Genomic DNA, 14025 nt, shown 5'->3' on the forward strand with positions numbered 1-14025 from the left:
AAAAATTCCAAGTTTGGTAGGTGGAATAGCTCTTTAGAATGGAATGGCTGTTTGGTTGTACACTAGGTGCTTGTTTGGGATTTCGTTTGACAAATAGAACTTTTAAGTCAAAAAGAGTTTTTGGACAAAAACTTTATTTTTAAACTTTTGCCAAAAGTATTTTTATGGTCATTTTTAGGTTTTTTATACCTTTAAAAGTGCTTTTAATTTTTTTACCAAATGATTATTTTTTATTTTCTCGAATACTTTTTTTTTAAACGGACTTTTTGAGTGTTAAAAGTCTTTTTAAACCCTTTAAATGCAATCTCAAACAGGCCCCTAGGCCTTGGAATAGTCTTTTTTATGAGGATGATGATTCCTTAAATTGAGGAATAGCCATTTCTTTATTAAAAAAAAAAAAAAAAAGAAGAGAGGAATAGTTACTCCTTGTGGAATAAAATTGGTTTTCTAGAAGAAATCCTTTTCTTTTTTTTTTTCATTAAACCTAAAATAATAATAATAATTTAAAAAAATAATAAAAATAATAAAATTAAAAATTAAAAATTAAAAAACAGAGACGGTATTCATACAGCACTATCTTCTTCGCCCTTTTGATCTTTAAAGATCTGATCTTAGACGGGTGGGTTCTGTTTTTTCATCCGAAACCTTTTCCCATTAGCCTACCCTTTGGTTACTGCAAAAAGGGGGAAATTTGAAGGAAAAAATTTTCATTTTGTGTTCTGATTTCTTCTCTTACGCTTTCTCTGCAACCAAACAGAAAATTGAATAAATTATATGCGAAAATCATCTAAATCTGATTTTTGTCCGTATTTTTTATTGAAGGTTCAGGATGATGAGAAAAGGCTAATATGTATCTGGATTAAGGTTCAGGATGATGATAAAATCATCTAACTCTGTTTTTATTTTTACTATTTTTGTTTATAAATAAATTTTAGATATTTTAGGAATTTTTATCAATTGCAATGAGTGAATCATGTGTCCTTAGTTTAATGAAAAGAGTTATTCTATTCCACATTTTCTCATTCTCGTTAATAGTTTTTCATTTTTCTATTAGAATAATCATTCTGCATGCTAAATATGCTCTTAGTTTTAAAAAATATTTGCCTATGTTGTCCGAGGTCCATAATCTTACTGTTACATGAACAAGATAAGAGTATATGGGTACATGAAATGATTGAAATGAGTTTATTGCACCATTGTTTTTCAATATCAAACAGGAGATTTACCATTTTACTTATTTGTTGTGTAAAATAATATTGTTTTTGTCTTATATATAGGTTTTGATGGAGTTGAGATCCATGGGGCTCATGGTTACCTCGTTGACCAATTTATGAAAGATGGAGTGAATGATCGAACAGACCAATATGGTGGATCTCTTGAAAATCGTTGCCGGTTTGCTTTGGAAGTAGTCGAATCTGTTGCTAATGAGATAGGAGCGGACAGAGTTGGAATAAGGCTATCTCCTTTTGCAGACTATATGGAATCTGGAGACTCTAATCCAAAAGCATTGGGACTTTACATGGCGGAGTCTTTAAACAAATATGGGATTCTTTATTGCCATATGGTTGAGCCAAGAATGAAGTCAGTTGATGAAATAGTTGAATCCCCACATAGTCTTCTGCCAATGAGAAAGGCATTTAGGGGTACTTTCCTTGTTGTTGGGGGTTATAACAGGGAAGATGGGAACAACGCTATCGCTGAAAACCGTGCAGATCTTGTTGTTTATGGTCGTCCGTTTTTAGCCAATCCAGATTTGCCTAGGAGATTTGAGCTCAATGCTCCTCTCAACAAGCACAACAGAGAAACATTCTACACATTTGATCCTGTTATTGGTTATACTGATTATCCATTTCTTGAAGACACTGCATAGGTTTGCAAAGGAGCCTAGGGGAATTTAAATTGTCTAAATTTACCCCTCTTTTAAATCCAATGTATTTTTAGGGCGTATTCTATTGTATTGTACAAGAGCAAGAAAAACTCTTAATAACTTCACAGCGCAAGAGTTGCACATTTGGTGGAGCTGATATGCCTGAGTAATAATTTGAAATGCCATTTGGCTATTACATATTGAGCACAAGAACACTTGGTTAAATTATTATACAATAAAGATTTCTTTCAAACTGAGGTGGAAGAAGTATCTATAAAAATGACGTGTCATTTAGCATGTAACATAATTTTTTTTAATACCATGTAAGATGTTCATTTTTTTTAATAAAATTTCTTCAAATTGTATCTATTTAATTAAAAAAGTGACACATATCATTCTTAATTATAAATAACATTAGAGAAGGTTCTTTCAATGTAGTTTAGAGAAAAACAATGTCCAACCTATGAATGATGTTTGTGTGCAATCAATGGATGGCAGGGAAAACTGGACTCAGCAAAATTACTTAAGCACTACCTTCTCCTATAAATTGGCATGACCCAATGGTTCTATGATGAAAAGGCATCTATTGAAACCATGACTTGTCAAGAAGGAAAACTACAATAATATTTATTTTATACATTTACCACAGTTTTAACCAAGAGGAATAGCAGAGAAGTTTTTGAAGTAAGATGCAAAATCATAACAGGAACCAATATATACATCAAAATCACTAACAAGAATCACTAATAGATTAATAATGATCTATCTTGATCATGTAAAGTGGTGACTATTGATTGATATGTTGGTTATGGATACATAGCACTGAAAATAACCACTAGAGTTGTCATTCCTTTAAAACCTACATTGTTAAAAGGAATAATGTGAAACTCCAAGACTAATGTTAGGAGTATAATAATAGAGGTATTTTAGATTGCGGCTCTGATACCAAATATTACGTGAATACGTAACGGGGATAGATTATAGGTTTTGAGGGAACCTAGACCTTAGATTCAAAGGGAACCTAGACCTTTTACATTTTGAAGAAACCTAAAAAACTCTTTTCAAACTCAAGGTTTGGGATTAATTTTTTGATCTCTTTTATTAATGTGCTTGATATCTTTAAATAGACAATTACAATGCATAGTAAATTGTTAAGAGGCCATGATGGAGAGGTTAGGCAACTATTTGTGCTTGGCGGCTGTTGTTTTTTTGTACGGAGTTGGGATTTCATAAAGTTGTATTAGAAGGAAAGTCAAATTTGTATGAAATGACTAAATTCTTGGTCAATAAGGTGAATATGAGTTTGTCTCTTAGACAAATATTTCCTTCCACTTATATGATAAGTTTTGCAAATGGAAATACATCAATTTTGTTATTAAGATACAATACTGACCGGATGTAGTGTGCAGATTGCAAATTCTGAATACTACTGTAAATAAGAAATTCTCTAACAGTAGTAGAGAAAAACAAGAGAGAAAAGATAAAATAAAAAAAAAATAAAGTATGTATCAATTTTCTGAATGTTCTTTTTTATATAGAATTACATAAGCAGTTTATTATTGTTGAAATTACTTCCTAACTGCTTAAAAATAAAGCAATGATAAAATTCATTCTTTTTTTAATCATCTCCATAGTGAATGGATAAATCCACCATTGGTTTTTTTGTGGGGTTCACATAAGTCTACAGATCTAATTGTTGATATATTGAATTTGTAAAATGAGATGGAAAAAAGATGAGAAAAATATTAAAATTGCATTTTTTGACTGTTAAAAAATATGAATGTTGAAAATAGTTATTGATGTAAAAATTTGAATAAAAAAAATATGTTTGTTAGAATAGAATGTGTGCAATGATGCGTGAGTGCTAAGTGTGTCAATCCAACGCGCGCGTGGCCAATGCTACTCGCTTGGTGACACAGCTAGCATGTGTCTACCTAAAAGTCATTCTAGAATAAAAGAAAGACAAACCCTTATAAAGCACAAGAAATTCTCATAGCTTTTTAGTATGGGACACAGAGTAAGACAAAAATAGAGGGAAAGTTGAAATATTTTTGTTGGGGGAGATAAATAGTTTGGGAGTTTTACTAAAAGTACATTAATATACATATTTAAATATCACTCTAGCCCAAAAGACTAAGTTAATGGGCTTAGGTCCACTTTTGTATATTAACCACTACTTTTCTTTATATTTTCTCAGTGTTCTCATCAAAGCCTCACAAGTGCATACACAACAAATCTTCCCTCACTTATAAGTCTCTTTCACATTGACCAAACTCACTCTCACACAAGAATGTCACGTGTAATCCAAAAGAAATGACACTTTTTGTTACCGGAAGTCAAGTCAAACACGTCAAATCAAGACAATCATATCAGTAGCAGCAGAAGCCAACCAAGGGCTCTACTAATTGTTGGGGGAGATAAATGGTTTGAAAGTTTTACCAAGAGTACATTTATATATATAAAAGGATGGCAATTTAAACCATGTTAGACGATGAACACTCCGTCCAAACATGAAATACCGGTCGTTAAACATTAATTCTGTGGAGCCGTGGAGGATGGTCTATCATGCATGCTCCAAACGTCATGGCGGACATGTTCTTTTTATGTTGAGGCGTCATAACAGACATAACCAACAACAAATGAGTCGTCGTAATAGACATGAGCAACAACAAATGAGGCGACAAATATGTTGTCAAATTGGATTCACCCTCCTTTCCTTACTTTTCCTCTTTTTGCGATTCAATGTATAAATACCCAATTGGGTCTTGCATTTTTTTATTAATTCACCAAGCAAACTACAAACACACAAGCTGTGGAAGAAAACAGAAAAGAATCATTGAAAATGGCTCTTCAAGCTCCCACCATTCCTCTTCTTACTCCTTACAAAATGGGGAACTTCAATCTATGCCATAGGTTTGCATTGCACCTTCCAATTTCTCTTTTATTTTATTTTTTTAGATAAAATATATTTTTTCCTCCTAAAACTATCATTTCAATATCACTTTTTTTTTTTTTTAAATGTTTATTTTAATACACTTTAGCCTATGAAATAATTTTAATAGAGGCCGGCTCTCCTTAAATTGAACCAATAGTACCTTATTATAGATTAAGACGGAGCTCGATTTGAATACTAGAAGAGTTGAAATGTCATGCCACATCACTTTTGATGTCCATGCTAAACCAAACTTGCTATGGGAAGATCTATGGCTGAAAAAATGAAGCTGTCTTTGTTTATGCCATAATCATTTCATAAATGGATTGTTTGCTATGGGAAATATATATGTGATTTAGATAATTTTATTTTCTTCATAATGGAAAGATTTTTTTCTTGATTGAGTTAATTTATCATGTATTTTCTATTTTCAGAGTAGTTTTGGCATCACTAACCAGAATGAGATTTCATGGCGATGGTCCTCAGCCGCATGTTGTCTTATATTATTCTCAGAGAACCTATAAAGGTGGTCTCTTAATAGCTGAGGTGACTGAAGTTTTTGAAATCGCTCAAGGGTAATTTTAACTACAATAATTTCGCAAGTTCTATTTTAATTGGGATTCACAGCAATTAGCTGCTTATTGTATAGTAGAGCATAAATGAGACCCACTTCGTCAAATAGGTCTTATTTACACTCTCTCGGATTAACTACTCAAATTGCCAACAATATTGTAGACAACTAATTACAATTATCCTCATCCCCTATTTTGCCTAGAAAACTTAATGATTGTTATGTTTCTTTGTTATTGTAAAGACATCGTTATGCACCCGGAATATGGACAAAAGAGCAAGTTCAAGTATGGAAACCCGTCGTTGATGCTGTTCATGCCAAAGGTGGAATCTTCTTTTGTCAGCTTTGGCATGTGGGAAGGGCTTCAAATCGAGGTTTGTTTTGTACTTATGCTCTTTGTTATGCCTTCATGATCCAAAAAAATTTAAGACTAATTTTAATTAGGATTTTTCTTTGTCTATCATGTTGTTGTCTACAGATTTTCAGCCAAATGGGCAAGCTCCAGTTTCTTCCACTGACAAGCCATTGACCATTAAGGGAGTTGATGGTGCACAGTTCAGTCCTCCACGGCGGCTAAGGACAGATGAAATTCCTCAAATTGTCAATGATTTTAGAATTGCAGGAAGAAATGCTATTGAAGCTGGTAAGTTTTTATTTCATAAGCTTTTCTTGTTTTTTTATATCAAGAATGATCTTTAACATTATACTTATTCGCTTTGTAAAATAATATTTTGCATCTTTATACATAGGTTTTGATGGAATTGAGATCCATGGGGCTCATGGTTTCTTAATTGACCAGTTTCTGAAAGATAGAGTGAATGATCAAACAGATCGATATGGGGGATCAGTTGAAAATTGTTGTCGATTTGCTTCGGAAGTAGTCAAAGCTGTTGTTAATGAGATAGGAGTAGACAAAGTTAGAATAAGGCTATCTCCTTTTATAGACTATAAGGAATCCGGAGACTCCAATCCAAAAGCATTGGGGCTTTACATGACAGAGTCCTTAAACAAATATGGGATTCTTTAGTGCCACGTGGTTGAGCCGAGAATGAAAACAGTTGAAGAAAAAATTGAATCCTCATACAGGCTGCCAATGAGAAAGGCGTTTACGGGTACTTTCATTGTTGTTGGGGTTATAACAGGGAAGATAGAAACAATGCCATTGCTGAAAACCGTACAAATCTTATTGGTTATGGTCATCTGTTTTTAGCCAATCCAGATTTGCCCAAAAGATTTGAGCTCAATGCTCATCTCAACAAGTACAATAGAGACACATTCTACATCTATGATCCTGTTGTTGGTTACACCGACTTTCCATTTCTTGAAGACATTGCATGATGCAAAAAGAAAAACTCCAAATATTAGTTTATAAGAGTTATAATTATTTAATTTTAAGAGTCAATGGTATGCAATTTAATAAATGGGCGTTGCCCTAAAGTGTAGTCTATAAGCTTATTTATGCATTCTTATACTACAATGAAGGGAGATTTTGATGGAATAAAATTATAACGAAGTAATTCTCTCTTTCTCTTCTTGCCTCTTCTCTCCCTTTCTCTTCCCAACTTCTTCTCTTTCTTTCTCTTTCTTGGCAACCGCACCACGTTCTCTACTACAAACTAGCATGATCCAATGGCTCTATGATGAAAAGGCATCTATTGAAACCATGAATTGTCAAGAAGTAAATCTACAATAATATGCATTTTATACATTGACCTCAGTTTTAACCCAGGGGAGTAACAGAGAAGTTTTTAAAGTATGATAGAAAAATGACATCATAAATAAAGTTCTTTCCTTTATAATTGAATATTGCGGATCAATAAAAACCATCACAACTGGTAGCAACATGTTTAGGAACCAATACATCAAAATCACTAACAGTCCATTCTGCAGTCTCCCCAGCAGAGCTAACATATATTTTTGTACCAACATTAAGTGAAGACCACACACGCCATGCTGGTTTTGTCCCACTTGGATTCTGCATATTAATGTATTGATTAAATGATTAAATTCATCTATTTTTATTAGTTTAAAATTTTAAAATAAGTGGTGGTTTAATAGTGCGCAAGATAATTGTAATATGGCTCCCATTAGTGCCATATAACTTATAAGGTCCACCTTGAAGTATAGTGACAAAACTCGAGCAATAGTATTTGTGAAGATAGGTAACATCTTACAAATCTAAATAATTTGTTTTTGAAGAGAAATTACAATTATTCCTTTTTAAGTATGGGCTATACCATATCATTAATACTTTATCATTCCAACGAATACAGTACGGCAAAAATGAATTTTCTACTCATAAAAATGTTTCAAATTTGTCTATTCTGCCAGGCAAGCTCAATCCCAGTAATTAAGCAAGTATACTCATTTTGCTTATGGTCTAACATGGCCAACAAAGATGGTATAAGATCGTTTCCAATCATAAAAATTAAAGATAAGATTGCCAAAACAGAATTTGAAATCAGTGACCCCAAGACAAATCAGAATATAACTATTTTTAGAAATTCAGGTGACAAGTCGTATAAAAATTAACGGATTTCAGATTCTGAAAGTCTTCTTAAACACCATTATTTTTTTTGCGGCAATGATTTATGATGCGCAAACCTTTAGCTTTTGAATTTCTTCTTGATTCGCTAAGTGGGTTCACAGTTCATGAAATCTACGAATTCAGTACTTTTTCACGGATTCTGAGTCCAATAATTCACTGAGTTTCACTTTATCATTGTTATTCAGTAACACTGTAGACCCGGGAGAATTGCTGGCAGGTATTTTTATAGAAGTTGTAAATCCCAGAGCAGAAACCCATTATCTTACAGATTACAAGATCCAATAGGTTCCGATTCCCATTCCTGGGAAGAAACCAAACGGAAAGTGTACGGACACGTAGATGCTTGGAAAAGGGCGAAAAAAGTACGGACACAGCCAGAGAGGGCCCTCCTACGATCTGTTGCAAGAAAGAAATGAAAACAACCCAACATCATGACCCATGAGTGTTACCATGTCCAGATCTGAATCTGAGGAATCACAACTTATAAATTATGCACTTCAACCTAGCAAATTCACTTTCATCGATAGCCCCCTTCTTAAGCTTTTTCAACAGACACTATTCTCGTGTCAACTCATCGTCGTCTTCAAATGTCTGGGCAGCACGTCTCTGTGGCGGAGAAGAAGCAAGAAGGGAGGAATCACGGATAAACCAGAAGGGAATTTTGGGAAAGAAAGCTCTAATAAGTGATCACGTGCTAGTCACATGATGATGACTTTTCCATTGGTTAAAACGGTTTATAACACTGGGGGTATCGTACTCCAAACGTCATGGCAGACGTTATTTTTATGTTGAGGCGTCATAACAGACATCACCTACAACAAATGAAACGTCATAACAGACATCATTCACAACAAATATGGTGTTTTTGTCAAATTGGATTCACCCTCCCAAAAGTATAAATACTCAATTGGGTGTTGCATTGTTTTCATTCCCCATTAAGCAAACTACGAACACAAAACTAGCGAAAGAAAACAGAAAAGAATCAGTGAAAATGGCTCAAGCTCCCACCATTCCTCTTCTTTCTCCTTACAAAATGGGGAACTTCAATCTATGCCATAGGTTTGCACCTTCCACTTTTTCTTTTTTTTTTTTTTCTTTTTTTTTTTTAATTATTATATATTTTTTTTCTTGTAGATAAAATATATTTGTTTTCTCCCAAAACTATCATTTCAATCTCACTTGTAATTAGTAACTTCAACTTATTACAATTTAGGCGTATATGATATAAATGGGGGGTGCTCTCCACAAAAACAAATTGTTTTTACTCTACTAGAATTGAACCAATGGTATCTTATTATAGATTAATCATAAGCTCGGTTTGAATACCAGAAGAGTTGAAATGTGATATATACTAAACCAAACCTCATTTTTTATATATATATGAGCAATCCACGGCTGAAAAAATGAAGCTGTCCCCCTATTTCTGCCATTATCATTTCATAGGTGGATTGTTTGTTTATTCTTCCTATATGTGATTCAGATAGTTTTATTTTCTTTGGTATAGAAAGATTTCTTCCTTGATTTTGTTAATTTATCATTTACTTTTTATTTTCAGAGTAGTATTGGCACCACTGGGCAGATCGAGATCTTATGGTAATGTTCATCAGCCACATGCTATCTTATATTATTCTCAAAGAACTTCTAAAGGTGGTCTTTTAATAGCGGAAGCAACTGCAATTTCTGATAGTACCACTCTGGGGTAATTTTAACTATACTAGTTTGTCAAGTTTTTCTTTTTTAAAAAAAAATAAAAATTGTGAAAGAGCATGAATGAGAGTCACCTGTTCAAATAAATTTTAGCCAGTCTTGCTTAGAAGACTTTATGATTGTTAGGTTTCTTTGATGTTGTAAAGGTATCCTAATACACCTGGTATATGGACAAAAGAGCAAGTTGAAGCATGGAAACCCATCGTAGATGCTGTTCATGCCAAAGGTGGAGTCTTCTTTTGTCAGCTTTGGCATGCGGGGAGGGTTTCAAATCAAGGTTTGTCTTTTGACTATTTTGTTGTGAATGGAGAGAGTTGAATGTTTTCTAAGATATATGCTTTTAAATTTCAATGGCAAAAACTTGCGATGGATGCTCTACAATAAAAAATTGAGACTAATTTAGTTAGGAATTTTCTTTATCTTTCATATTGTTGTCTACAGATTTTCAGCCAAATGGGCAAGCTCCAATTTCTTCTACTGACAAGCCTTTGACCGTTGAGGGAATTGATGGTGCACATTTCACTCCTCCACGGCGGCTAAGGACAGATGAAATTCCTCAAATTGTCAATGATTTTAGAATTGCCGCAAGGAATGCTATTGAAGCTGGCGAGTTTTCATTTCATAAGCTTTTCTCGTTTTTAATTATCAAGCATGATCTTTAACATTATACTTATTCGCTTTGTAAAATAATAATTTTTTATCTTTATACATAGGTTTTGATGGAATTGAGATCCACGGGGCTCATGGTTTCTTAATTGACCAATTTTTGAAAGATGGAGTGAATGATCGAACAGACCAATATGGTGGATCAGTTGAGAATCGTTGTCGATTTGCTTTGGAAGTAGTCGAAGCTGTTGCTAATGAGATAGGTGCTGACAAAGTTGGAATAAGATTATCTCCTTTTGCGGACTATAATGAATCTGAAGACTCTAATCCAAAAGCATTGGGGCTTTATATGGCAGAGTCCTTAAACAAATATGGTATTCTTTATTGCCACATGGTTGAGCCAAGATGGAAGATGACTGGAGAAAAAAGTGAATCCCCATACAGCCTTTTGCCAATGAGAAAGGCTTTTAAGGGTACTTTCCTTGTTGCTGGAGGTTATGAAAGGGAAGATGGGAACAATGCCATTGCTGAAAACCATACAGATCTTGTTGTTTATGGTCGTCTATTTTTAGCCAATCCAGATTTGCCTAAGAGATTTGAGCTCAATGCGCCTCTCAACAAGTACAATAGAGATACATTCTACACATCTGATCCTGTTGTTGGTTACATTGATTATCCATTTCTTGAAGACACTTCATGATGAAAATTTATGGGATTTTTAGAATTTCATTTTATGTTTTATTTAATTTTTTTAAGTGCTAATGGTATTGTTTTTTGTAATTCAATAAATAGGTGATTGTCCTTGAGTATTTTAGGCAATTTAACAAATGGACGTTACCCTAAATTATAAAAGTAATTCTCTCTTTCTCTTCTTGCCTCTTCTCTCCCTTTCTCTTCCCAACTTCTTCTCTCTCTTTCTTGGCAAGTTGGCAACCGCACCACCGTCTCTACTACAAACTGGCATGATCCAATGGCTCTCTGATGAAAAGGCATCTATTGAAACCATGAATTGTCAAGAAGTAAATCTACAATAGCATGCATTTTATACATTTACCTCAGTTTTAACCCAGATGACTAACAGAGAAGTTTTTAAAAGTATGATAGAAAAATGACATCATAAAGTAAGCTCTGTTCTTTATAATTGAATATTGCAGATCAATAAAAACCATCACAACTGGTAGTAACATGTTCAGGAACCAATACATCAAAATCACTAACAGTCCATTCTGCAGTCCCCCTGCAGGGCTAACATATATTTTTGTGCCAACATTAAGTGAAGACCATACACGCAGTGCTGGTTTTGTCCCTGGATCCTGCATATTAATGTATTAATTAAATGATTAAATTCATCTATTTCTATTAGTTTAAACTTTTAAGATAAGTGGTGGTTTAATACTGTGCAAAATAAATGTAATATGGCTCCCATTAGTGCCATATAACTTATACGGTCCCACCTTGAAGTATAGTGACAAAACTCAAGAGCAATAGGATTTGTGAAGATAAGTAACATTTTACAAGTCTAAATAATTTGTTTTTGATGAGAAATTACAATTATTCTTTTTTAAGTATGGGCTATAGCATATCACTAATACTTTATCATTCCAACCAATACAGTAAGGTAAAAATGAATTTTCTAGTCATAAAAATGTTTCAAATTTGTCTATACTGCCAGCCAAGCTCAATTCCAATAATTAAGCAAGTAAACTCATTTTGCTTACGGGCTAACATGGCCAACAAAGATGGTATAAGATCGTTTCCAATCATAAAAATTAAAGATAAGATTGCCAAAACAGAATTCGAAATCAGTGACCCCAAAACAATTCAGAATATAACTAGTTTTAGAAATTCAGGTGACAAGTCATATAAAAATTAACGGATTTCAGATTCTGAAAGTCTTCTGAAATACCTTTTTTCTTTTTCTTTTTTTTTTCTTCTTTTACATTAAAAGGAAAATGTAAAATCCTAGAATTACTGCTTGGGTTCAGGATGCCGGGAGAAAATCAAGATCAACCCAATGCAAACCTATAATAGACAATCTGATGTTTGAAAGCTGTACACAGATAGGGTTAAGATTTTTGGAGAAAGTGGTAGTATTTAAACTTTAAAGGATGTGTATGGGGTCCAAGGACAGTTTAATTATTGATGACAAGTTTACACAGTAGTGTAGAAATTAAGCATAAGAAACAAAGAGAAGAACAGATAAGAGAGATAGAGGAAGAATGGAAAACTTTGAACTCTCAACAAGGCCTTCAAGGACTCTCACTTCAAAGATAACTAATACAAACTACCATTAGTTGCAAGGAATTAAAATTAGTCAAATTGTCTCTGCAAAATAGATGATAAAAAGTTTTGAGCGCTTGTGTGGATGCATAGCACACAAACATCAGTTTTTAACTACAAGCATGAACTAAACATGTGGGCAAACTTTATGCATCAACTTTTGTGTAACATTCTTTTTTCTTTTTTCTTTTTTTTTTTGGTGTTTTCAATCAGGATTATATAACAAAATTAGTAATGGCAAAAGTCAATAGAAACAACATGATTACCTGGTAGAAGTATAACCGACTAGAGAGAGCCCCCACATCAAGCACCCAAGTCCTAGGGTCTCCAATCCACCCATCTCCTTTCTTTTCGGGATAGCCATGTACAGCCCATTCAGGATGTGGAAGAATTTGCACCAGTTCCTGTGCCTGTGGATTGCTATATGGGTCACAGATATCATACGGTTCCTCCCGATATTTGGCATTTCCTGGGCTGCAGTAGAGATGATATGCAGAATAGGGAAACTGAGACGTCTCATTTCTATATATTTTCTTGCCAGTAGGACTAACATGATAAGGCGGGCAGGAGACCAGATTTTCTGGGCGGCACCAGCTTGTAGTTGCTGGATTTATTATCATTTCACTGTATCTTGTCACATCTGTCAGAATAATACCATCACAGGGTTCTCCATTGTTCTTCCAACAGCTTCCTATGTCAAGGAGATAAAATTGACTGTTGGCTCCTCCTCCTTGTATAACGTCAAGTGTCAACTTGACCTTAAAGTGGGGAGATTCCGGAAGCTGGCAAAACAAATCTCAAAAGACAAAACTCATGAACCACAAAAATATGACGAACTTGTAAAAACTAAAACTAAACCAGACAGGAAATTTTGATCTACAAAAAAGAGAGCATCTAGGCAACCCCAATTAATTGGATTAGGGCTTCGTTGAGTATAAGAGAGGGATCTCGATTGCATGAATTTATTCTCTAATTTCATAAATACTTGGTGTAACATTGAGGTACATAAATACAAAATACTCAAAAAAAAATTCAACTCAAACACCATTCTAATTTCTGTCAAGGGCAGTGTGATCAGTGAGCATTCATGTGTAGAATGTGTTCGGACAACAAATTTATATTTCTAGCAAGAAGTAGAGCCAAGGAAGAAACCTTTCTTATGATTCCACGACTAGCATAGTGATAACCGCCATTGAATCCTTCTGTTGCATCTGCACGTAGATACAACATGAGCCAAGGATACTTTGAAGATGTTGTTAATCGTTGCGAGAAAATCCAACTTCCTGTGCTCAAATTCTTCTTCCATGAGACAGAGAAGTAGGAGTTCTTCCCTGTACCTTTGCTCAAATCAGCATCAAGGTCATATGTTCCATAAAACCCTCCTGCTAAAGACACTGTTTGATCCTCGATCAGAAGAAACCAATGTAGAGTAATTATGGTATACAAGTGGCTGATTCATACATCCTTCACCAAAACACGGAAAATTCCTCCCTGTTATGATTTTACTGACATTG

The 14025-nt window shown here is 34.0% G+C and overlaps 2 protein-coding genes and 2 pseudogenes across 2 annotated transcripts; 3 read left to right on the top strand and 1 right to left on the bottom strand.

Moving 5' to 3' along the window:
• The first annotated feature begins 1273 nt into the window (after positions 1–1273).
• Positions 1274–2082, top strand: LOC132182904 (12-oxophytodienoate reductase 2-like). The gene has a single exon (XM_059596270.1). The coding sequence runs from the start codon at positions 1331–1333 to the stop codon at positions 1868–1870; it is 540 nt and encodes a 179-aa protein (XP_059452253.1). The 5' UTR covers positions 1274–1330; the 3' UTR covers positions 1871–2082.
• Positions 2083–4008: 1926 nt separating this feature from the next.
• Positions 4009–6708, top strand: LOC132182682 (putative 12-oxophytodienoate reductase 11; annotated as a pseudogene).
• A 437-nt stretch (positions 6709–7145) lies between these two features.
• On the bottom strand, positions 7146–14024 carry LOC132182036 (uncharacterized; annotated as a pseudogene).
• LOC132182618 (12-oxophytodienoate reductase 1-like) lies at positions 8910–10931 on the top strand. The gene is made up of 5 exons (XM_059595921.1): positions 8910–8977; positions 9474–9617; positions 9772–9902; positions 10067–10231; positions 10339–10931. The coding sequence occupies exons 1-5, from the start codon at positions 8910–8912 to the stop codon at positions 10929–10931; spliced, it is 1101 nt and encodes a 366-aa protein (XP_059451904.1).
• Position 14025: the final 1 nt, after the last annotated feature.

This window comes from Corylus avellana, chromosome ca5, assembly GCF_901000735.1.
Source record: "Corylus avellana chromosome ca5, CavTom2PMs-1.0".
Taxonomy (NCBI): domain Eukaryota; kingdom Viridiplantae; phylum Streptophyta; class Magnoliopsida; order Fagales; family Betulaceae; genus Corylus; species Corylus avellana.

Excerpts from the sequence above, each read along its gene's own strand:
- LOC132182618 (XM_059595921.1), top strand. The coding sequence starts at position 8,910 with ATGGCTCAAGCTCCCACCATTCCTCTTCTTTCTCCTTACAAAATGGGG. Across the intron at positions 9,903-10,066 it reads GGGGAGGGTTTCAAATCAAG|ATTTTCAGCCAAATGGGCAA; the intron begins GTTTGTCTTTTG and ends TGTTGTCTACAG. Across the intron at positions 10,232-10,338 it reads AAGGAATGCTATTGAAGCTG|GTTTTGATGGAATTGAGATC; the intron begins GCGAGTTTTCAT and ends CTTTATACATAG.
- LOC132182904 (XM_059596270.1), top strand. The coding sequence starts at position 1,331 with ATGAAAGATGGAGTGAATGATCGAACAGACCAATATGGTGGATCTCTT.